Genomic DNA, 25,493 nt, shown 5'->3' on the forward strand with positions numbered 1-25,493 from the left:
CCCCACCGCGTCTGGCCGGCGGGGCGCGGGGGGGTGGGGGGGGCTGCGAACCGGGGGCGCCAGCAGCCAGTGCCCTAGCGCCGCCGGCCCTTCTGCTCTCTCCGCCACTGCGCGCCCTGACCTTGACTGAGGCCTCTCCACGCCAGGCCTCAGTTTCCCCCCTTGGAAAGGTGTATGTGTGGGGGGGAGGGGGAGAGCGGTGGGGAGGATGGGTTCCGCCCTGGCCGCCGACGTCACCCGAGTGGGGACGAGGTGAGGGCGCTCGGGTTGGCGCGGCTGCTGCGGTCCAGCGGCCGGGGAACCGGGTATACACGGTCCAGGCGCGTTGGAGGGGGCACTGGGGCCCCAGCATTTCCCTCAGACTTCCCAAGACCCTCAAATAAGCACCTAGTAACCTCGGCCTCGGGCCAAGTCTCTTGGCCCCTCCCACGGAGAACTGCAGCCCCAGGAGGCAGGCAAAGCCCAGGCCCCCTCCCCTACGCCTTCCCGGTTCACAGATGAGAAAACAGGCTCAGAGAGGGGCAGCCACAGGTCCAGAGTTGCACAGCGGGTGGGGGCTGCTCACACCTGCCCTGGCGCCACGTCTCTCTTGAGTCCCCTCCAGGACACTGCGCCCCTCGCAGTTTGGGAGTAGTTTGGGGATGGGCCTCAGTGGTGTGGCGACTCTCACAGAGAATGGGGTGGCACAGTCAGAGAGAGGGACCCAATACCTGGGGAAGAAGTGGCATAAATAAGAGGCTGGGCCTGAAAGGCACAGGAAAGGGGCGATGCTCCAGGAGGACGGTGCTTAAGGATAAAGCAAGGATGGGAACGCGCACTGCCCAGTGTGTAGGGGAGAGAAGGCGGGTTCTGAGAATGTGAACACCACGCCAAATAAAATCATCTTCGCTCCTAGGCAGCAGCAGGGAGCCCCCCCCCGACCAGTTTGCAGCCGGGGCGTCCGCGGTTTGGGCTGTGTTTTCCGAAACGCCCCCTGGTGGCCAGAAGGGGCGACGCAGGAGGCCAGAGAGACGTGTCTGCAGTGGTCCAGCTGTGAGGAAGCCGGCTTAGTGATGTAATGAGTCAGGAGACTGGAGTCTTTGCGGGCCCTGCCACCCACGGGCTGCATGACCTTGGGCAAGGCACTTCCCCTCTCTGGGCTGTGGGAGGGAAGGAGCCTGATTTTCAGCTCTGATACCTCATGACCTAGCTATCGGGGCCAGGTGGGAGTAGGCAGTGGATCCAGCAAGGAAGAGCCAGATCAGAGGCGAGGGGTGGACATTTTGTTCAGTACTTTATGGGACTTAGTTCATTTCCTGGTGGTAGAAACTACTAACCTAATTTTACAGACAAGGACACCATAGCACAGAGAGGGTAATTCACCTTTCCAGGCTCAAACAACTGCTAAGTGTCTGAGTTGGGATTTGAACACAGACCTATGAAAAAAGGGCACATGACCACCTCAGTCTCTTGCCTTGCAGCATTTATGGAGCACCTAAGGCATTCTGGAGTATACAAGGCACTAGTGACAGAGAGATGAATAAGGAATAGTCCAGCTCCTGGTGGCTTTTCCTCACCTCGTGAGCCCTTATTGATGCTCACAGCAAACCAGACAGTGGTCACAAGGAGTGGACTTTTGGGGCAAAGCATGTGTCCCCATTCTGAACCTCCTGTTACATTCTTCTGTATGTTGCAGGTTTTGTCTTTAAGAACCATGAATTAACTTTATAATTCCAAAAGTATATTTAAAAGAGTGTTTAAAGGAAGAAAAGATGCTTGTAGTTTTAATAAGTGACAATGTTCTACTAGAGAAGCCACCTCCTTTTGTTATCAGTGTCAGGAGTGAGTGACCTGGCTAATGGGAAAGCAGATGAGGGAAGTGAGAGTGGCGAGGGTTCTAGAAACTATTCAGCTTGGGAGAGTCCTATCACCTTTCTGAGCGTCATTTGAATTCATCTGTAAAATGAAATGAATGAGAAAATCCCTACCCTACCTCGCTTCAAAGAGGCTGTGCAGATCAACCATGATATTGTGTGAAAAGGTTGTGTAAAGTGCCATGGATGAACAGTTTTATCTCCAGAAACCATGAAGGAAAATATTAGTAAATTTAACCATGTGAACATCAAAACTTCTAAATGAAAAATACCACAAAGTTAAGGACACATGGCAAAATGATCTGCTACACAGATGCCAGAAGTTAACTGAAGAAAATGAGATGAACGGGAATTTTCCTGATACAGAAAGAGCTCTTTCAGATCGATAGGAAAAGATGGCTAACCAATCAGAAAAGAAGAGCAAAGGAGAGGAACACGCAATTCAGTGGATGATATTCAATCTCATTTGTGATTAAATGCATATTAAAGAAATATAGTCACAATAGAGCATGTGCGTCACTTTTTTTTTAACCTACCAAATTGGCAAAAATGAACATGTTTGATGTACTCTTGCTGCTGAAGGTGGAGGGAAATGCATGCACTCACACACACTGCTGGGTCGTGAGGGGTGAGGTAAGGCCACTTTTCTGAAGGGTGATCTGGGGGCGCCTGGGTGGCTCCGTCGGTTAAGCCTCTGGCTTCAGCTCAGGTCAGATCTCACGTTCGTGGGTTCGAGCCCCACATCAGGCTCTGTGCTGACAGCTAGCTCAGAGCCTGGAGCCTGCTTCCAGTTCTGTGTCTCCTTCTCTCTCTGCCCCTCCTCCTCTCATGCCTGTCTCTCTCTGTATCAAAAATAAATAAAACATTAAAAAAAAAAAGAAAGAGATGAAGGGTGATCTGGCAAAGCTACAAATACAAGGATAATAAGAGTCTTCTGTGTAAGATAAGCAAACAAAGGAGAGGAGAGGAGAACGTCCCATGTCTACAGTAGGGGACAAAGAGGCTGTATGAAGACATGTAAGCCGAGACCTTGTCCTGGGGTGGACAAATCTCCAACGTGCAATTTCACTGAAAAGTGCAAGGGATGGAAGACTGTGTATGCTACGACCCCTTTTGTATATACTTTTAAAGGTTATGCATATATGTGCATTGGAAGTTCCTAATTTTTCTCCCAAGAGGTTACATGCATACCCAAACAGTGATGACCACCCTCTGGGAGAAGGTGTGTGTGTGTGTGTGTGTGTGTGTAATGGGTATGTGAGGCGTCTTCAGTTTTCATTTTATACTTTTCTGAGGACTAGCTGGCTTTTAAAAAGTCACCAGGGGGTTCTTTGGACACACACAGAGGCTCATGGGCCGATAAAATCTTCTTGACATGCATTGGATGATCTTAGATTTAAAAAGCAGATAACTAGGGGCGCCTGAGTGGCTCAGTTGGTTAAGTGTCCAGCTTCAGCTCAGGTTTGTGAGTTGGAGCCCCACGTTGGACTCTGTGCTGACAGCTCAGAGCCTGGAGCCTGCTTCAGATTCTGTGTCTCCCTCTCTCTCTCTGTCCCTCCCTGCTTGTGTGCTTTCTCTCAAAAATAAGTGAACCTTAAAAAAAAATTTTAAGTAGATAACTAAATTAGATAACTTAGATTAGAAAGAGTAACTATTTGTAAAAATCACTATTATTATTATTATTAATTCTTATTATTACCTAACACGCACCAATGAGGGACTTGTTCAACAGATTATCATGAGGACACATCCATGATAGAAGCCTAGGCAGCTCTTTTTTTTTTTTTAAGTGTCTTCTACACATGGATTGATAAGGATCAACCTCTACGATAATTTTGGTAAGTGGGAAAAGCAAGGTGTGGTACAGGGTGCGGTGGGTTACTGTTTATGTAAAACAGGGGTCTTGTATACATGCTGGTACATGCATGTATTATCTCTGACAGGGGTGTTTAAGAAGCTGGAACCGTGGTACCCTGAGGAATGGCGTGGAGAACTGGGGCTGGGGTGGAAAGGAGGCTGGCCTTTCACTGAAATGCTCTGTTTAAAAATGTGTTTGCACCGTCTGCATGTATGACTGTTTTCTGAAAAGTACGTGGACAAAAACAATCATTTCTGAAACTAGGTGGGGAGTTTCTAAGGCCTGCTCTGACATGAGCTGTGACCTCAGTGCAGGACTGTGTCCCTCTGAGCATCAAGGACCCCTCTATCTAGTGGACAGGCAGAGCCAGATAAGAGTTCCGAGGCTCCATATGGTTCTGATACCAGCCAGCCCCAGCTCCTCACCAGAGGAGCCAGCCAGCTATGGAAAAGCTGCAGTCAAAGTACAGAGTTTTCCACCCTTGGACCTGGGGGAGCAGAGGCCAAAGGTCAGTGGCTCTGGGGACAGAGGCTTACATGACTTCTAAGACCCCTCCTGCCATGCCTATATGCTGTTCCTGTTTCTTCCTCCCACTCATAGGGCCCTGCCCAGAAACTCTTGGTTCATATTTCCTCCCCAGGTTACCCCTGGCAACGTCCCACATGTGGGTTCGAGGTCAGCTCCGGGGAGCAGGGACAGATGACACAGCGCTGGGCACCCATGTGGGGTTGAGACGTCAGTGGGGCAAAGCCTTATGCTGGGAAACTGAAACTCTTGCCCCATCCAGAGATCAGCCTTGGCTCCTTTCCACCTCCATCCCCACTGAGCATCTGGTTCATCCCTACTCTGCCCCCAGTCATCACCCAGCATGTTCTGTGGCTTCCCATCACCTACCAAGCCAAGTCAACATTCTTTGACTGGACATCCAAGGTTTGCACTTTCTGGCCTCAATTTACCCTCGTAGCCCTTCCCTTCATCCATTATGTCCCTTATTTAAAGCAGTTTTCAATAATACAGATTTAATCACATCCCTCTCTTGCATAAGACCCTTCTAGGGCTCCCAGTGACCTGTAGGATTCAGGTCTAAGTGTCGCCAGCTAGATCCCAAGACCTGACATTGACTGCCCTCCTGCTTGTACTCACTAATCTTTGTCTCACACTTTTCCTGGAGCTCTTCTTTCCAGTTTATCTCTCAACTCAGGCAAACAAAACCCCAAATCACCCCTCAGGTGATGGTAACTGCTGTGATAAGACCTCCCATTGGCCCAGATGACCCAGAGCTTTTGAGCTAAGCCCTAACTCAAGCCCTTGCAGATGGACGGAGGAGTGACCTCTAGAACAACATACCATGACCTTTTCCTCATTATAATACTAAAATCTCCATCCAAGGAGGAGCCCCAGCCTCATTTACATAACATGCAATGTGTGTACAGGCATTTTCTTTAGGGGGCATGCACTACCTTATGCCCTGTTCTACAAACGATGACAAGGCTTTCCTACCTAACTATTCATCCCAACCCTAAACAAAAGGAACCCATTCATCCTCTCTCAGGGAGTCATTGACTTGGAAGCCATTCCTCATGATCTTATTTGCTGCAAATAAAAGTTTTGTGTGACAACTCAGCCTGGTACAGCTTTGACTCATCCAAGAGCACACTCACTTTGGTTTGGTTACATAAACTTCTCAGCCTCAGAACTTGTTTCTGCCTTTTTGCCTAGCTCCATCTTCAGTGGCTTCCCCCAAAGTCAATGTATACTTAATGCCTTTGGAGTACTTTGTGCTATTTCATGAGACAAAGTATTGGCACATATGATTCTTTTGGTTCCTCAATGTATAAAGAGTTCTCACAAATAAACAAGAAAAAACCATGAACCACCCATAATAAAAATATCTGATTAGTTTACATAGGTAGTTCAGAGAAAAAGTCATCCATACGACTAGGAACATGCTTTTGTTAAAATGAAAGAGGGTTGTCATTTTCATGAAAATGATATTTAAAAAATTGTATTATGGTCAAATGGTTTTTCACAAAGGTGCTGAGAGAACTTACTAGAGAGAATAGTTTCTTCAGCAAACAGCATTGGAAAATTGTCTACATATATTTGGACTCTTCCCATCATACATAAAACTTAACTCAAAATGATCTAAATATAAGAGTTAAAACTATAAGGGCACCTGGGTAGCTCAGTCGGTTAAGTGTCCAACTCTATTCAGTTCATTATCTCACGGTTTGTGGGATTGAGCTGCACATTGGTCTCTGCCCTGATGGTGCGGAGCCTGCTTGGGATTCTCTCTCTCTCTCTCTCTCTCTCTCTCTCTCTCTCTGTCCCTCTCCCAAAAAAGAAACTAAAAAAAAAAAAAAAAAAGCCCTCTATGATTCTTAGAAGCAAACATAGGAGTAAATCATTGTCATCTTGGGTTAGGCAGCAATTTCCTAGATATAACATGATTTCTTAGATATACAAATATCTTAGATTTTTTCCCCTGGATATAATGATTTATTAGATACCAGAAACATAAGCAATAAAAGAAAAATGATAAACTGTACTTCATCAAAATTAAAAATGTTTACATTTCAAAAGACACCATCGACAAAGTAAAAATTTTAAGCCACACACTGGGAGATGTTTGCAAGTCATATAACCCAAACACAAAACCAAACCAAAGACCCCGCAAACACTTGCATTTAGAATATAGTAAGAACTCTGTGACTTAATAATAAGAACACAATACAATTTAAAAATAGGCAAAAAGTCTGAATAGGGTCTTTCACCAAAGGAGATACACGAATGGCCAGGAAACACATGAAAAGGTGCTGAACATCACTATCGGTCAGAGAGATGCAAAGCGAAGCCACAGTGACATAGCACTCCGCACCCACAGGAGGGCTACCATAACACAGACAGTAACAAGGGCTGGCGGGGGTGTGGAGATCAGAACCCTCCTACACCACTGGTGGGAATATAAAATAGCGCCACTACTTTGTGAAACAGTTGGGTGTTTCTTAAAACGTTAAACACAGAGTTACCATCTGACCCCTCAATTCTACTCCTAGATATCTACCCAAGAGAAATGAAAACAAATGCCCCTGTAAAAACTTATATGTAAATATTCATAGCAGTATTATTCATAATTCTCCTAAAGTGGAAACCACCCACATGTCCGTCAGCTGGCCTATCTGTACAATGGAGTATTATTGAGCCATAAAAAGGAATGAAGTACTGCCACATTCTATAACATAGCTGAACCTGGAAAGTGTTAAGCTAAGTGGAAGGAGCCAGACCCAAATCGGATGACTCCATTTATAATGAAATGCTCAGAAATGCAAACCTATAGAGACAAAAAGTAGATTAGCGTTTGTCAGGGACTGGAAGTTGGACAAGGAACTGACAGACACTAGAGATGGGGCTTCTTTTCAGGGTGATGGAGATAATTTAAGATAAAACTATAATGTGTATACAACTCTATTAATATCTCTTAAGAATCATGAAGTTGTGTGCTTAAAAATGGGAATTTTGTGGTATGTAAATGACCTCATCATAAAGCTTTAAGAGAACATGATGACTACGTTCAATGCAAGAACCTGGGTTAGGGAAAAATGACATAAAGGACATTATCGAGACAATTAGTAAAGGTGACTATAAATTGTATATCAGATCCTAGTATTGTATCCGTGCTAGACTTCTTAAATTTGGCTACTGAACCGTGTTTATATAACAAAATGTTCTTGTTCTTTGGAAATGGACACTGAAGTATTATTCAGGAGCAAAAGTCACCAGTGTAGGAGTGGGGCGGGGGGGCGAGGGCAGAGTGTCGAGCGGGACCTCGCCCCCCTCCCACCACAAAAAGCAGCCTTGGGCTAGCTCAAGTACTAGCTGCACAGACATGGCATACGGTGCCCCACCCCCCACTGCAATCCAGACGCTTTGGGGATTCCCAAGCTGGGAGCCCCTGAATTATTTTAGGGGCTCTTACATTCCATATGCACACCCGAAGCTGCTGGTAGACCAAACAAATACTGTTTCACACATTAACATCTTTCAAACCAAAATAGAAGCTGCTGCAGTGAGTAAAATTCATAGACTTCAAATCCATCTGAAATAGGTTCTCAGTGGCTTATTGTGATTTTTCAGCCAGGGGTACTGACCATGGGGGTAGGGAGGTTTTTCACAGCATCCTGCTTTTACTAGAAAAGCCTGGGGAGTGCAGACAGAGCCCCCTTGCTTCATAGTGGGGAAGGCAGCACTGGAGCAAGGGACTTGCTCCAAGAGGGGGTGCCCCTAGGGCTCCTCACTCAGCACATCTCAGGTCCCCGCTTCCCTGAGAGCGGGGTGGGTCAGAGACAGGGGCTGGAGGATGACCCTCAGGGCTGGGCCCCACTCCCACGCCGGCACCTTGCATTATCTGTCCCTCAAGAGCAGCGACTGGGTTACATCTGGGTCCCAGGCAGCCAGCACAAGGCCTGGGTGACCACAACATGAAGCTTCCAAAGGTGAGCAGTGATTTGGGCCCTGTGCACTCTCCGTGAGTATTTGTGGCTCCCTTTCTCACTCGATGGCTGGAATGCCTGGGCTGCCGTGCTTCCTTCCTCCAGTCTGGCTCGGGGACCACCCACTTCAGTGGGCACAGAGTACACTGTAGGGAGGGTACACAAACCGGGGACTCTATTTATGGGCAACTGACAAGTCTTTTCAAGGGTCGTTTTATGAGGCTGCTTTGAGGCTCTGCAAACGACGCCTTCAGAACTTGCTTTGCTCACCCTAACCTTTGTGAGTGAGCGAAGAGCCCAGCACCGTCCTAATGATATACATGCTGTGATCACAAAATATGCCCACAAATTGTCCCCATCCTAGTGCCCAGACCCCTCTGCAGCGGGACCTGTCCCCTCCTGCCCCTGCCCAGCAGGGGTTGATTTCCCATCCCCTTGGCCACATGGTGTCTTTGTACAACTGAATGTGGCAGAAGTGATGGTCATGCCCCAGGAGGCCTTGCACCTTCATGCTCATCTTCGTGGAATGCTGCACTTGGACCCTGGTGGGTAGAAGCTGGCTATCCCCTGGGGGCCATGTGGAGGGGAACTAAGGGGACTCCATGTGCAGAAGCTGGCTGCCCCCTGAGGGGTGAAGGGCCATGTGGGGGGAACCTGAGGTGCCTCAGCACCAACTGCAGGCATGTGCATGGGGCTGTCTTGAATTGACCAGGCTGGTGTCCCACGAGACCAGTGGAACCATCCAGATTTTTCTAACCCACACAATCATGCACAGTAAGAAATGGCTGTGGCAAGCCATTACATTTGGGGTGGTTTGAACATAGCCAAATGAAACACGTATGCCACACTCATCAGTAGTGAGACTGCTTGTTAGCTTGGAGCCAGCCTGAGGCCCTGGGAGCAGAACCACACACTGAAGTGCTCCCTGGACCCTCGGACCCTGGGCAGAGCAGTCTCTGAGGCTCCTGGGGGAACTCAGCTGCCTGGGCTCTGCTTATCTGCAGAGGGTTTCTGAATCAGGGCATACTTACAAAGACACCCGCCCACAGTCACTCTTGCCAGGCCCTCCCTCCCCCAGATCCAGCTTCTTGATCCTCCCTGCTACCCAGCTCCCCACCCTGAGGGCAGCAGACACCTCACAGACACTCCTCCAACTCCCAACTCAAGGGGAAGCTGGCAGACACAGACAGGGATCACGTATCTTCACGTGGTGAGGAGCTGTTGGCCAAGGACTTCACCTTCAGCAGACATACTGTCCAGAGGCACCCGATGGGGCCCTCCTCCCATACTGGCCCAGCAGCCATGTCCATCTTCCAGATAATAGAGCGGGGGTGGGGGAGGGGGTTGCCAGCTGGGGGCCAGATGCCACCTGGGAGGAGGGCACACACCCGAGTAGGAAGCACGTGACCATCTCTCCACTTATCTGACCCGCTACACTGGTCAGCCCTCCATTTCCCAAAGGAAAGCTCAATTCTGGGTCCCAACTCGGACGTGGCCACTTTCCAGCTAGCAAGGAATGTGAACAAGTTATCCGGCAGGCTTCCATTTCCCCACCTGCAAAATAAGGATAGGCATCCCCACTTGACGGGGTTGCGGGACAATTAAATGAGCACAGACTAGGGCTCGACACACATTCAGTGCCCAGATAGTGGCAGGTCATTATCATTGCCACTGGAAAACCTCCTCAGGCTGCCATGGCTCCTCCCCTTGTTTGTGCCCCGGCTCACCCAGCAGGTGTGTCAGGGTGTCGTGATGCAGCCTTGGTGCTCATCGTGGTCTACTTATCTGGGGCGGTTGTTACATAGAAATGTGGCCTGTTAGGTACTTCTTGACTGAAGTCGAGCCCAGAAATTTCTCCCTGTTTCTGGGGCTCCACCTCCTCTCCCATCACCCTTGGTCAGGAGCCCACAATGTACTAACCTTGCCATGGGATCCACCTTGACACCCCCTGCCCAGCCAAGCTCACAGAATCCCCTGGCCTGTGTGAGAATGGCTCGATGGTTTCTCATAGACCCTCCAGCTCTGACTTTCTGGATTTGCTGGGAAGCCAGGGGACAAAGCGATGACATACACTTCTATAGACTCATCCAGCCCTTTTCAGTGGACCAGGAAAGCGTAGGTCCCTCCACGAGCACATCTGATCTCCTCAGGGGGTGGGCAGAGCAGGGTACAGGTCTTGGAGTTCTTGGCTAGCTCTAGCTCCTGCCAGCCTGGGGTAAGATCCCGCCTCTGACATTACTGATGAACTTGGCCAAGGGACTTAACTTTACTCTCAGTTTCTTCATCCATAAAGTGTTACAAGTGGTGCAGAAACACAGACCCCCTTTGGGGTAGTGGGTAATAGGGTCTCACTTTAGCTGGAGGACTTCATCGTGCCACGGCCAGCATCTGCCTTTGATACCTAGGAAGGAGCCAGCATCAACGGCAGCCACACTAGTGCAGGATGTTTTAGGGACAAACATCTTTAGGGTTTCAGCACCAGATTTATATATTTATTTATTTTTTGTGTTTTGGACAGAAGGAGCCTGTGTTTCCTATATATCCTAGAATCCAGCTACAAAGTTTTTCCATGTCAGGTGTCAGTCATGTCCAACCGAGCCCCCAGGGCTGAGAAGCCCACCATGACATACAAGACACCGATACATGACACGATTGGTATAAAGGGCCCCACAGTGCCCGGCACACAGAGATGCTCCACAGACAACAGCTGGCATTATTACTTGTGTCACCAAGTCTCGGAAGGGGCTACAGACCGTGGAGCGGCAGTGGCCGGCCTGAGGCACATGCACTAGCAGTCCGAGCTGGGGTTTGTGTCCGTACTTGAAGATGAAATGTGGTTACTTATGTGGATCTCACAGGTTTCTGAAGTTTGGGGCTGAGCCCACCTGCCTCTAGCTGTGGTCCCCCTCTACCTCCACCACTACCTGCCCCCTCTCAGTCTGGGGCTCTGCAGCCAAGCAAGAAAGGTGGCTAGTGACCGCCAGGCTGCTGGACTCGGCCTTCCTCCCTTATCTCCCTCCATCAGCATTCACAGGTGGGCCTCAGCTGGTCCTGCTCCCAGCAAGCACTTAATGGATGAGATGGCTGTCCCTGAACAGCGACCCTCAGGCCCTCACACCTGGTGGAAGCAAGGTCCGGCCTACGCAGACTCACTCTCCCAGGAGGGGGTGCTGGAAGCCCCCAGCACTTCTCTTCTTTGAGCCTTAACTCTCTGGTGGCTATCTCCCACCCTGCTCCTCCCTCTGCCACCAGGCCCATCCCCTTCTCTCCTTTATTGTGGTGTCCTCTGCAGAGAGGCTCTGGCTGCCTACCCAGTTGAAGTAGCCTCCACCCAGTCATTCTCCCATATCAACCCATTTACATTCCTTATTGCCAATGTCTGAAAGCATCCTGTTTAGTTGTTTGCTTACTCAGTTCCTGTCTTTCTCCCCCAGGCAGCTCCAGGGGGCAGGGATATTGGTCTGATTTTCTTACAGCTTTAAGCAGTGCCTGGCACACAGTAGGTGCTCCGAAGATATTGTCTGAATGGTTTATGAATAGAATGACTCTCTTGGTCCACTCCCAGGGCAGGAAGAGGGGCATGGGAGCAGGGAAATGTCCAACTGCCCTGTGGGAAGGAGACAAATGAGAAAAACGGGCCATCCCCTGGGCTGGCATAGTTAGGCCTCTTAGTAACCTCTGAGGTGGTGATTAGTAAGCCCCTTCTAGATAAGGCAACTGAGGTCCAGAGAAGCTAAGTGACTTGCCCAAGGCCACACAACTGATACACAAGAAAGCTTTCTTTCTCAGAATCCACAGACATTCATCCTTTCTAAGAGTTCGCCACACAAAGGAAGAAAATGTAACAGCCCACATTTACTGACACCTCCTGGGCACTGGCTCAGGTACTTTTCCAAGGTCCACTCTGGGAGGTAATTATAGGTCCATTTTACAGACAGAAAACAGGCCCAGAGCAGCTCTGTGACTTGCCTAGGCCATACAGCAAAGGAGCAGCCCATCTAGGGTGGGTACTCGGGCTACCAGACTTCCCCATATGGTGAGGACAAAGTTACGACGTGCTGTGCCCCAACTGCCTCAGTTTTCCCTTTGTACAATGAGGGTGTGGGTAGAATAACCCCTGACGTGTATGATGTCATCAGGGGGGAGGGACTCTTGCCTGGGAAGCCTTAGAGCTGAAAAGGGAACTAAGGAGTGGCTGTTTCCCCATCCCCCCGCCCCACTCCCCACTCTGGCCAGGTGGGTGGTTCCTGACCTTTGGTAACTTCCTCCGGAAATTCCCCAGGAAATGCCCCTGTGCCCACAGCCTCAGCCTAAGTCCAGCCTGCAGGCCCAGGGGCTTCACACCTTGCATCCTCCTGCTAAGACTGCCCAAAATAGAAACCAGCAGGCAAAATAATTAGTACGCTTGAGTGTGTGTGCAGGTGTGTATGTACACACATAGGCACGTGTGTAAACACAAAGTGCTGTTATGTGTGGGTGTGTGTGTGCATACATATACATGGGTATATTGCTGATTAGATAAATTTCTTTATCTACATATGAAAGCAGCAATGAAAGCAGGGCTGACAGGACACTGAGACAAACTGCACCTCTGTCTCTTGGGGCCCCTTCTCTCCCCTCTGCCTGTGCCACACCAGCCTCCTGCCCGAGCCTCTGCCTCTGGTCTCTCACTTGCCAGTCTGTCTTCCATTCAAGCTCCCAAGGCGTCTTCCTCAAACTCAGATCTGAGAGCTCCAAAGGGAGTGCAGCAGATGGTTAAAAATCCCAGCTTTGGGGTCCAGCAGATTCAGGGTCAGAGGCCGTCTGCTAATGGTGTGACTCTGGGCAAGTGACTTTATCTCCCTAAGCCTCAGTTTTCTCATCTGCAAAATAGGGATCATACATACGAAACCCTGCCAGATGGGCCCAACATGAAGCGATGACGCACATCAGGTCACCTAGCACAGACAACCTGACAGGTCTTCTCACGTCACAGTGGTGGGTGCTCAATGTTTTTGCCCGACCAGCCTCACTCACTCTCACTCCAGGTAAGGCACCCTAACTTTTTTGGGGATACCCCTCCACTCTTAGTCCATCTAGTTTCTGTCAGCTGACTCCAACTCTAACTCTAGAATATTTCACCCCCTCACCAAAGCAGCTGCTAACGGGATGGGCATGCGAGCCAAGCTAGACCTCACGGCGAGTCTGTCCTGTGTGCTCTGAGGGAACTGTTTCTACAGAGCATTCCCAGCTGTGAGATAGCGGAAACCTTCTGCTCCCCATTGTATCACCAGGGTGCAGTTCACCAGCTTTCTCATTTCTCTCTTCAAAACACTTGTCTTACCATCTCATTTAAGAAATAGATATACCTTGGATCAACTAAGATTTGACAAGTTCCAAATCTGGTTTTAACGCACCGAGCACATTTCCTGAACCTGAAACCTGACCAGCAGACACAGGGCTGAACAGCCAGTTGCTTGTCCTTGGGGGCCCTGGAGTCTGAACCAAACCATTTCCCATTTGACTCAAGTCTGTAGTCGCAAAAATGGCAATTTTTAAAAAATGTTATCATCAAACCGAAACTATTTCTTTTGCGTGGAGATGATAATCCTTGACATGGTTTGAACTATTTCTATGGCATTGGATATGGCACGCCCTCACTTTACAGACGAGGAAACTGAGGCTTGGAGGGATTATAGCAATGGGGGTGGGGAGGCTGGGATCTGACCCTCCGACTTCCTGTTCCCACTCCACATTCCTGTCCCTGGCTCATATCAGCTACAGGTAAATACACTGAGCGGGCACAGCTCAGAAGTGGCTTAAAAATTTGCCGCTTAAAGCTGGTCGTGCGTGAGCCGTGGCTCTCCACACCTGCTTCAGTGTGGGGGTCTCGGGGTTTGCAGTTCACACCTGGCCCCTGGCTATGAGGTGTCCCCTCTCCTGCAGACATTGGGTTTCAGATTTACTGTGCTTGCTTCCAGCCCAAACTCTGCCTGTGTGACAGGACTCTTAGTGGTAAGTCTGCTGGTAAGGTGTTTCAACATGTAACTGTTTTGAACAAGGTGACTTCCCCATATGTCCCTGCCATGCTTAGCATCCCAGTAGCCTCTTCATGGCAGATCAGAGGCCCGGCCAATTGGTAAGTCCAAAATTCTAAGTTTGTGGGGGGAAATAGGTTTGATTGACTTCCATAGACCTTCTGTTCCGGCACCTGTTTCGGTCTCTGCAAAGTGGGGCGGAGAAATCTCCAGGGGTTGTCAGGGAGCTGGAATGAGGCAACATATGGAAAGTTGCAGGCACACCGTAGATGCTCACCATGTGCTCCTTCTTTGCTGTGCTCGTTGCCTTGAAGCCAGAGCCACCTTTCACCCACATGTAGGCTCAGTAGGCCCCATCCTCCGCCTGTCCTGATCTCGGAGCTCCACTGGGAGGGAACTCCCCAGTATGGCCAGCCCCACAGTGTGTGGTCCCTGAAGCAGCCCAAGCACCATACTGAACCACAGGGCTCCTGCCCCCTCATTTCTTGTTCCCCAAGCCAACTCCTTCTTTGCTTTCAAAATCTAGCTCAGCTGTCATCTCTTCTAGGAAGACTCTGGGGAACACATCCTGATGTGAAACTGACATTACTCCTCTGGTCTCCCATTGGCTCTGGAGCTCACCCCGTGCTCAGCTCTGATCACTGTGTGGTAACTTCCTTATTTCCTGTCCCATCTCCCTCCCAGGGCACTGTCAACATCCCCAAGACAGAGACAATGTGTTGCTTGTGGTGACCTGGTCCTTGAGGCTGGCCTGTTGCTGGATTGGGGAGAATCCCCTCCATGCCAAGCACAGAGCTGGGGGCCCCACATGGAGCAGCCCTGCTTCTAAATGAAGCCAACAGGGAGGAAGGCAGAGGTAAGAGCTGAGGCATGCAAGCCCGTTACATAGAGTGAATCCCTGGGTCTAGCCATTCCTGAAGCAAGCCACACCCAGGACTTTCCCAGTTCCATGAACCAATGAAGCCCCTTTATACTTAAGCCTGTTTGATTTGGACTTTCTGTTACCTGTCACTAGAAGGGTCCTCATGGACAGATTGAGGCTAACCGGACATGCCCAAGGTCACACAGCTGAGAAAGTAGCAGAGCTGACTCACACCAAGATCAAGGCTCTCAATCTACTTCAGCAGCCTAACCCTTCCCGGAAGCCCCAGCAGACAAGTGCCTGGGTGCTCCCTGCAAGCTGGGCGCAGCCTGGACACCCCACTCTGCCTGGCTGGACCCCTCTTATATCTTCCCAGAAGTCACACTCAGCTGGCTTTCTGGGCATCCATCAAGTGGGACTCACAGCCGCTCCCTCACAGACTCAGGGAGAAGGCCCAAGGGCGCCTCACACTGGCCTGGACCATAGAGGACCTGCTCTCAACCATGCAGATAGTGTGCTCAGCAGACCCCTGCCCCAGCTCGGAGGGCCGCTGGAGCTGCACCCACAGCCTGCCCACGCCTGGCCAGGCCTCCCATTTTGGCAATAATGGCAGCTCTGGGCAGGGGTTTGGAAGGATGGGGGCAGGGGGCCCAGGGGAGGGGGTTCCTGACAGGATGAGACTGGCAGGCTCCTGGGAGATGGAGGGCCCAAGGTGCCTTCTTAGCCTCTGTGTCCTAACCAAGCCCAGTCCCCAGGGAAAAGGTCTGAGGCCAACCCTTGAGCCTCCACAGAGGCAGGCTCCTCAAGGTACGACAGGGGGAGGAGGGGACAGGCATAGAAGGCCCGTCAAGCTGAGTTCATGAGGTGCCATGAAACCGTCTTTCATGCTCAAGTAGGGGGAGGCTCAGGTGAGGCCTCTCACGGGCAGGGATGCAGAGCTGGGACGCAAACCAGGGCTCACTGGACTCTGACATCTACACGGCAGCAGGTGACTCAAAGGGTCAGGAGAAGGCAGATGTGACTGTTAGGTGTGAAAGACCCTAGTCAAAGTCAAGCTGTAGAGGGTTACGTTATACGTGAGACTTGGTCTGGGGACTTCCAGGTGGTTCAGGGGAAGGAGAGTCTCTGGAAGCCCCACATCCTTCCTCAGAGCCCGGACTCCCCCCAGGCACCAGCAAAGCTCAGCCCTGCCCAATGCATCTATGCTCAGAGCGCTAGGTGCCCATAGCCCTCTCCACTCACCGCCTGCTCTCTATGTTTTTTAAGTTTATCTTAAAAGAGAGAGAGACAGAGACCAAGACAGAGAGAGAGCCTGAGCAGGGGAGGGGCAGAGAGAGAGGGAGAGAGAGAAGTTCAAGCAGGCTAGCAAAGAGCCTGATAGGGGGCTCGGGCCCACAAAGCCATGACATCACGACCTGAGCTGAAATCAAGAGCGGGACACTTACCCCAGGGAGCCACCCAGACGTGCCCCTCAAAGCTTCCTGACTTGCCCTGGCCATTCACAGGGACAGGAATTGCTCATCAGAGATCCTCAGCGAGCCGGAAGAGGAGACTGTGGCAGAGCCTGGCTTCCCGGGCTCCTGGTCATGCTGTTTCTGCCCTCCCCTCAGGAGAGGCACTGGCACCTACCTTGCCAGGCCTCCCTGGTTTGCACCCCAGAGGCCGACAAAGGCAGGCAGCTGCTAGAGACCACTCAACTGGAGGCTGGAGCCCTAGGCTCTGGGCTGCCTGAGTGCCCAGAGTCTCACAGGGGGCACAGAGAGCTCTGCCAAGGCATCAGAGGAAGGCTCTATTGACCTGAAATCAGAGAGCTGCCCTGGGGTTCTCACCTCTGCAGCTAGGCCTACCCTGAGCCCAGCCTGGCACCTGGAGGCCAGTGGGGCAGACAGCTCCTTCCTTAGCCCTAAGGTCCAACCCACTGCAGGTGGAAAAACAGAGGCCCAAGTGATGGGACAGTCGTGGGATCGTTCACCCCAACCCCTGTACCCCAGAGACTGCAGGACGCACTGAGGGGCTTAGAGTCACTCTGGGTTCAAGCCCTGGCTCCCCACCTTCCACCTGCTGTGGGACACTGCACAGATGTCCTAACCTCTCTGTGCCCAAGTTTCCATATAACCAAACATGAGAGTTGTTCTCCTTTCCAGGACTATATTGAGGTTAGATGGGGAAGCAGAACTCAGTGGAGAATCTCCCTGAGGGGCAGGTGGCCCCAGGGCTCCCCATCTTGCCAAAGGGGATTTCCTGGGGGACAGTACCAAAGAGGCTCACTGAATTGCTCTTATTCAGCGTGTCCAGAGCTGCCCATTCACGCGGGGGCTGTCCCCAAAGTTCCTTCTGGCCCTGGGGACCTACAGACCCTTAAGATTTCACTCTGGATCATTCTGGAAAGAAGCTTCTGCTCCCTCTGCCCCTCGTGCCTCCTTTTGCTCAAAGTTTACACCTTGTGGGGTGAGGGGGTAGCAGTGGGGGGAAGGAAACTCCACTCCAGGAGCCTTCAGCAAATGTGCAACCTCTGTGGGCTTCAGTATACTCAACTGTAAAATGGGTGTGTCTGCTTCTCAGGGTGGTGAGAAGCACTAGGCCTAGGGCCAACCAGCCTGGGCAGGCTGAGGGACCCTAGACCTTCTGCCCCTACAAGGACCTGGGGCAGGTCTGATGCCCAGAGGAGTAAGATAACTTCCCTCCTGCAGCTTAAGCTGCCCTTCGAGGTGGCTGTGGGGAAACACCTGGGGCTTCAGGGTGGGCCTTTGTGCCAAACAGGCAGTGAGAAGAGGTCACAGAAAACGGCTCTAAGAAACACGGCAAATGTGATGGCAGCCCCAGAGCCCCTGTGCTGCAGCAGCCACCCTGACCACCGGCAGCTCTCACAGGGCTCCCCACAGCAGTCCCTCCCCCAGGCTAGATGGCCAGTACTCACAGTGTCACAGGGGAGAGGGTGGAGGTCTTCCTGGAGCCCCAGCACCCTGCCTGCCTCCACGGCCCCTGGGGACGAGCTCTGGGCCCTCCCCACTGCAGGGCCTGATGTCTGACTTCCTCCCTGCTCAGCCGGCATCAAGGAAACCACGCCCTGGGGAGAGGGTGCTGGGCACCCTGGGGCCCCTGCCCACCTCTGACTGGGCCCCAGACACTGCCCAGGGGCCTCCTTCAAGGTCTGGCCAGTCGGCACGGCCTCAGCAGCGAGGCCCCAGAAAGCTCTGGTCAATGAATAATACAGCTCCCTCCCTGGCCAGTCTCGTGTGGCCGATCATGTTTCAGGGCCGCTTGAGTTTCTGGTGAGGCTGCTTTGTTTGGAGTGCCTGCCCCGCCTGGATCTCTGGCCACAGGGGCACTGACGCTCTCACTGAGGGCTGGCCTGAGCCAGCAGGACAAAGGTGTGTGACAGGTGGCCCTGGAGGGATGCTGCCCTACGTACTCCGAAAGCAGGTCCGGCCCACCTGGGCCTGGGGTGGCGGGGGCCGGACGCTCACCCTCTTCTCCATATTGTCCTACTGGCACTCAGCTCCCCACTCCCACACTGAGGTGCCCTCCTGAAGAGCCCACCACCACTGCGCCTCTGCCTAGCCCACCCACCCCCACTCCTAGAGGCCCTGCCCAGGCCCCTCCTCCAGGAAGCCTCCTTGCCCCCATCTGGGAGTAATCTGTTCCCCTCTGAATTCCCGCTGCCATTGTCTGCCAGTCTGTCTCCTCTAGGTATCAATCATCGCCTCTCTTCTAGACAGCAGCCACCACCTCCTTGTTGGTGTCATGTCCCCCAAGCCCACACCCCACCCTCTTCACAGTCTCATTTCCTTACAGCAGCTCCAGTGATTGTTTGAAAACAGAAAGCACATCGTTTCATTATCCTGCTTTAAACTCTGCCCTGTTTCTTCCCCACCCCAGTGAACTCTCAAGTCCTCAAAAGGATCTGGCACTGGCAGACTTAGGGACTGCACATTCCTTCCCTCCTGGAGCCCTGCTGGGCCTCCTCCATGTGCTGTAAATACACTGGGTATGCTCCCGTCCCAGGGCCTTTGTACCTGCTGTTGCCCCTGCCTGGAATGCTCTTCCCCAGGTCTTCATATGCTTCCTCCTTCCTGCCACTCTCAACTCAATGCCACCCCCACAGACAGGCCTTTTTTTCTCTTCTTTTTCTTAAAACAGTTTCATTGAGATAGAATTCACATTCTATAAAATCTACCCATTTAAACTATACAACAATTTCAGTATATTTGGAGTCTGACCATCACCACAATCTAAGATTAGAACATTTTCAACATCCCCAGAAGAAGCCCTGTTTGCATTAAGCAGTCCTTGTCCCCTACCCCACCCCCTGCCAGCCCCCCACCCCTTGGCAATCACTGCTCTACTTCCTGTCCCTGTGGGCTTGCCTACTGTGGATGTCCACATGCCCGCTGGTCTTTTGTGGCCAGCTTCTTGCTTAGCATAATGTTTCCAAGGGCTGCCCCATGCTGTGACACGTACCAGTACCTCATGTCTCTTCGCAGCTGCATGGCATTCCCTCGGGTGGACAGACCCCGTTTCATCTGTCTACTCGTCAGCCAGTGGGAGGCTGGGAGAGGCCTTTCCTGACCACCCAAGCCGCATGCCCTCTCTGCTCCACTCACTCGATAAGCCTGCCCAGTTTCATCCTTTTGCCTTTAATCCCTGGCCAAAGGCGCCTTCACCATTTGGCTGTGTTTACGGTTTCTCTTGCACCCGAATTTACTCCATGCCATGGTCCCAGGGCGGGGCCCAGGCCTGATGCAGAGCAGGGGCCCAGCAAATACTTCCTGGCCGACTGAAGGAAGCCTCTTCCGGTGAGATGCCCGATCTCCCTGCCCAGCTCGGAGGACACATGCTGCCCTCACCAGGAAGGGCCTCACCAGTGACTCAGCCTAGGGACCGATAACTCGAGGCCCTGGAGCCCCAGGTTTCTCCTCTGTCCAGTGGGGGAGTGGCCTTCATGGGTAGACCTTAGCTGGCAGGATGTGAGACTGTACATAAGCCCCTGATGCAGTACCACCAGGGACAGAGCAAGTGTTCGACCCCACACAGACGGGAAGGAGGTGGATGGGCAATAGACCAGCATGGGGAGGGGCGGGGGTGAGGAGGACAGGGCTTGCCTGCAGGGCTGAGGCGGTAAGTCCCATGTATGAAAGAGTAGGGCAGCTGCCGGGAGTATCCATGCATGTTCCGGGCAGTGCCTGTGCCAGGGAGGTGGCGGCCCCGTCAGCCCTGCCCCATCCCGTGCTCAGCCCAGGCCTGTCCACAAGGGAAAGGAGGCTGGGAAGGGACTGGCAACCCCATCCTCAGCTTCAGGGAATTCTGGCCTTTGTAGGCTCTCCCAGGATAGTGAAGCAGAAGGGTGGGGGCCTGGAGAGCAGGAGTGGGGGTGCCCTCCCAGTGTGCGTGTGTGAGGGGGTGCATCATAGGAAGAGGGGTGTCAGCTCCAGCTGGGGGAGTATTTCTGTGTGTCAGAGAGGCCCAGGAATGGCTCAGGTGGGGAGGCAGTGCATTCTGGGTCCCAGGAGGTGGGTGCATGGGGCTTCCCACTGTGGAGCATCAGATGGCTAATTGTCAGGGAGGCTCCCTGGAAACTCCAGGAGACCCGGCAGCCAGCTGCTCCCCGGACCTCCTCCTCAGACTCACAGCAGCAGAGGATGGGTGGGGGGCAGAGGCCCCTGCCCCACCCCTACCAGTACCCCAAGTAGGCTGCTTCTGCCCACCAAGGCCCTCAAGGCACAAAACGCTCTTTCGTTCCTTAAATAACACCAGACGCAAAAGTGATTTTCCCACCTGGCCCCAGAGGCTCAGGATTACAATCACCACAGTCCAAGGCTTCTGACAGATGAGGCCTCGGAGGTCGCTGCTCAGAGACAGGGCCACGTGGCACCCTACCTGCCCCAGCCAGGCCTCCGGGCCTCGACTCCTTCAATCCCAGAACAGCCCTGGAAGTCACTCACTCAACAGAAAGGGACTGAGCCAGGTTTCGAACTCAGGCAGGCCTGACTGCCAAGCCCGTTTCCTTCCTACTCCATCATAGAGACTCAGAGGGAAGACGGGGACGGGCATTGCAGGAGATGCTCCGCTGGGCGCAGGGCCAACAAGACCCATCCGTGAGCTTTCTAAGAAGCACCTAGCTGGCACCACTCTCCTTGCATTACCGGGAACCCAAGGAAACAGGCCCAGAGTGGGTCTAGCAGCTCGCCCCAAAATGTACGCCATACAACCTACCGTTGTGCTTTGTGGCCTGGCGTTCTCCTAGGTGTCCAGTCCTTCCTCAGAGGCCTGGGGCCCAAGTCCTGGAGACCCTGCTCCTGGCTTCTGGGCTGTAGTCACAGCCCCTGGGCAAAGGGCCAGAGGTCTGGCTGGCCAGCCGGCAGCCCGCTCCCCACACACACCTCTTGCTTTTCCAGATGTGAGCGGGTCCGGGCCAGGGGCGACAGACTCAGGCAGAGGGGAATCTGAAGACGCAAGTGGAAAACTATGTGCTGTCCTATCGCAACCCTCCAATTTGTCACTGTGGCTGCCGCCTGCCCCGCCTCAGGCCGCAGACCTGCTGACTCAGGTCTTCCCTGGCGGCTGTGGTGACTGGGATCCCGCTGGGGGCCTGCTCTGTCCATCTGTCTGCTGGTGTGACTCGGGGTGCAATCTCCGCCCTCCTGGGGGCCTCCTAACAAAACGGGGCGGGGGGTCCAGAGAGCAGAGCAAGTCTCCCGGAGCCCCTGCCCCTGCTAACCACAGAGGTGCCCCGTACTTACCGGTGCTAAGTGCGGGTTCAGGAGCCAGCCCAGTGCCAGCTACGTTGTCCGTCCCCACCCAGAGCTGTCTCCCGGCCCTGTGATGCTGTTGAGTGGCCAGGCCTAAACACACTCTTGGAGCACGTAGCACGAGCCACGCGAGGCTCTACCCAACAGCCCTGGCTGGTGGTTTGCCCCTGTACCTTCATCCCTGCTCTGTAGAGTGGCAACTGAGGCACAGAGAGCTGACCTCCGGAGCTCCAGCCGAGATTGTAGGGAAGGGCACTCACTCCCTTGGCAGCACTCTGTTCCTGAGGGTGGGCGGGCCCCTGGCACAGCACGGCTGGGCCTCCTAGGGCTGGGCCCCCTGCATCCTGTAAACAGCTCTTGAGGTTTCCATAATGCCAGGCCCCAGAAACCACAGGAAAGAATGACACAGGGAAATCCAGCCGAGGTTGTAGGGAAGGGCACTCACCCCCTCGGCCTGGCCTGACCAACAAGGTGCCCGCCCAAGGAGGCCTATCCCAGGGTCTGAGGAGGGACAGGTAGCTGCTGACTCACCCTTGGGGTGAGCTTTCCTCTCTCTACACCCAAGGCTAGCCACATCCCATCCAAGAGGATGCTTCAGCCCTCACTGTCTGCCTTGTTCTCCTAAAGCCAGGCCCAAGGCCTATTCCAGCAATGTCTCCCACCTTCCCCCACACGCCTATTGGGCCAAAGGCCCAAGATCCCGGACACTCTCCCCAAGCAGCAAAGACAACTATGGCCACTGTAATGATGATTTCCTATCACAGGGAGTGTGGGCTGAGGGACTAGGTTTCCCCTTTCTCTTTGGCTGCCAGGAAGCTCAGTAACGTTTACCTCAACAGAATGACCTCAGAACCCTGCTTATCTCTGTTCCGTTCTATTTTTTTCCCCATAGGTCACGATATTCTGTTCCTGATTTTTTTTTTGGTAGGACTTTCTATAAGTGATCACAAATATTTTGGGAAGGAAAGAAGGAAGAAAGGAAAGTTACTATAGTTTATATACTAGGTAATGAGAGTGAGAAGAAAGAGGGAGAATCTTCCAGTCCCTTCCCCTTTGTAAAACCTCCCCTTAAAGTGACAAATATGCTTTTAGCTAGTATCTGAAGAGAGGTCTTCCAGGCCCTTCCAAGCAGCTGCCTCTAAGCCCCGCCCATATAAGTCCTGGCCCCACCAACCCCCCTTTACAGATGAGCCCCAGCCTTGCCTGAGATCACACAAGATCTGGGTTCCTGCTCCCTGGGCTGAGTCCCTTCAGCAGGTGCAGAGACGTGGCCCTCCCTGTGGGGGGCGGGGAGGAAGGGCTTTGTTCTCCCTCTCTCTCTGCTGATTTGCACAGCAGCTCTGTTCCAGGCATTCCTCCCCTTCCATCCGGCTGAAGGGGGAGTAACAGCCAGAGCAGCAGCAATCACACCTGATGATTACTCAGGGCTGGCCGTGTGCCAGGCCTTGCTCCTTCTACACCAGCTCATTTCATTCCCACGCTGATTCTCTAAGGATCTGCAGGTGGGAAGCTTTGGCTACAGAGACGAAGCCACTTAATGGCCACGGTAACGCCACGGCCAGGTCTAAACTTGGGCAGCCTGGTGCCTGAGTCTGGGCTGACTTCTCAGCCACTTGGCCACTCCCCTTGACAGTCACACGAAACCATCCTCTGAAGGGATGAGTGTGAGCCCCATTTCACTGATGCAGAACGGGCTCTGAGAGGCTAGGGGACAGGGCCACGGTCACCCAGCTGTGCTCAGGGCCAGCAGGTTACATAACAAATGCACATCCCTGTGCACACTTGAGAGTCTGCCAACCACATTGTACCTGCCCCTGGCATCCTCCAGTGGGCACTCCTGGTCCCAGATGCCCCCATACTCCCTAACTAGGGTTCCTCCCTCCCCACTAGAGATTCTGAGCTTCCCCGGAGGGGACCAGGCATGACCTCTCTTGCCCTCCGCCCCTGGTCCCCCCAGGCGGGAGCTGTCCTGGACCTCGCAGGGTCACTGTGAGCCCCGCCCACCAGGCAATGGCCAGGCAAAGCTGTGGGCAGACACTTGTCCCCTGGTACCTGAGGGTCCTCACGGAGATGCAGTACTTCCACATAAGGCTCCACACGGCGCTGCCACCGCCCTTCATGCCTGGCTAGCTGGGAGAGCCAGTGGCCCAGGGACCTGCAGCCGCAGCCCTCCAGTCCTGGTCTCCTCCTAGCCAGGGGCTGGCTGTCTTTGCTGGCTCTCAGGTCACTTCCTTCTTCATGGTGGGAAGAAGAAAGACAAGGCCTACAAGCCAGGAGAGAGGGGCAGGCGCTGGCTCCCACGGGCCACTGTAAGCCTCAGCCACCGGCCCTGCTGTCCCGGGGCCAACCTCTGTGAGCTGGCCTGTCCGGCTGCTCCAGACCCTCCTCGCTGAGCAGCCCTCTCGCATCAGACCCCGTGGCTTCTGCAAAACCTTGTGCCTGTCTCCTGCCAGGAGGCAGCAGTGGCTGCAGGCCAGGGGAGCAGTGAGTCACTTGGGGCGGGACGGGTGAGGGGTGTCTGCCCGGTGAGGAAGAGTGCGGGTTCTGTGTCCTGTGTCCGGAGGCTGGCCTAAGACGGCCCAGGCTGAGCCCGAGAGGGAGGGCGGTGGGCGGGGAGGTGGGGAGACGAGGGCGGGCCCACATCCTCCCCCTTCTCCCCAGAGGCCTAAACCCAACACCCGCCCCGCAGCCCGGCCCACCCCAAGCAGGGGCCAGGAGCCGGCCAGGAAGGGGAATGGGGCCATTCTGCCTGCTTGGCTCCTAGGGGATGCTCCGGGTGCACGGGAGACAAAAGAAAGACAGAGTCAGGGCTACTTCTTGGGAGAGTAGCTGGCCCACGAGGGTCTCTGTCTGCTGGGAGAGACCAAGTTCCCAGGCCAGGGCACCTCCTCGCTGTGTGACAGAAGATGCTGTGTGTGGCTGGCCCCTTTGACCTTCATGCCCCCCTGACCAGCTCGGGCCCCAGGCACTGGTGTAAGCTCTCCACGGGTCCAGAACTAATATATCCAGTTCTCCCAACGGCCTTCTGATTTTATCTTCAGCTCCATTTCATATGTGAGGCAACTGAGGCCCACCCAGATGGGCAAAGTCACTCATGCCAGGTCACAGCCCTAAGAAGTGGCAGACGTGAGGTCTGTGCCCTGGCAGTCTGGCTCTGGGAGCAGTGAGCACACGCCAGCCCTTCCGGGTGGAGGTGGGGGGTAGAGGCAGGCTGGAGGGCCTCGGCCCCTCTGAGCGGCTGCGGGGGCTGGGGCATTTCCAGACTGGGGTCCCAGCTGGAGCCCCCGCCCCTGCTCTCCACCCCGCACCAGCTGTTCCTAGGCCCAGCCCAGGGCAGGCATCTGGAGTTTCCCAGGCAGAGCCCCCAGGGACAATGACTCAGGGCTCAAGGTCTGTATTCACAGGACCTACTTCTACCCACCCACAGCCCCCAGATCACCCAGGGTCAGGTGGGTCCAGATCCCTGCTCCCCACAAGGCCCTGGCTATCAGCATAGCTGCCACTGTCATCATGTCCAGGGACCACCAGGGCCCCCATTTCACCTGGAAGGAAACTGAGGCTCAGAAGTGGGCCTGAGCAGGGTCTCTAGGCCAAAGCCTAGCTCTTTCCCTGGGCCCCCTGCCCTGGCCTGGGCAGGATGTCTCAGGTTCCAGTCTGATGCCCA

At 53.5% G+C, this 25,493-nt stretch overlaps 1 protein-coding gene across 9 annotated transcripts in view; it reads right to left on the reverse strand.

Moving 5' to 3' along the window:
- Window positions 1-25,493, reverse strand: part of IQSEC1 (IQ motif and Sec7 domain 1) — a 164,142-nt gene that overhangs the window by 96,779 nt on the left and 41,870 nt on the right. For 2 of the 9 annotated variants that reach the window (XM_029919187.1, XM_029919186.1), the window contains exon 1: window positions 23,882-24,374. The exons of 1 other annotated variant lie outside the window; for it this stretch is intronic. In XM_029919187.1, the coding sequence (XP_029775047.1) occupies window positions 23,882-23,949 (68 nt within the window). In that variant the 5' untranslated portion in view covers window positions 23,950-24,374. Of the gene's footprint in view, window positions 1-17,997; window positions 18,123-21,293; window positions 21,392-23,881; window positions 24,375-25,493 lie in introns of those variants that run through there. 6 more of the 9 variants (XM_029919189.1, XM_029919194.1, XM_029919183.1 and 3 more) reach the window with 4 other exon arrangements.

Source organism: Suricata suricatta, chromosome 12 (genome assembly GCF_006229205.1).
Source record: "Suricata suricatta isolate VVHF042 chromosome 12, meerkat_22Aug2017_6uvM2_HiC, whole genome shotgun sequence".
Lineage (NCBI taxonomy): Eukaryota > Metazoa > Chordata > Mammalia > Carnivora > Herpestidae > Suricata > Suricata suricatta.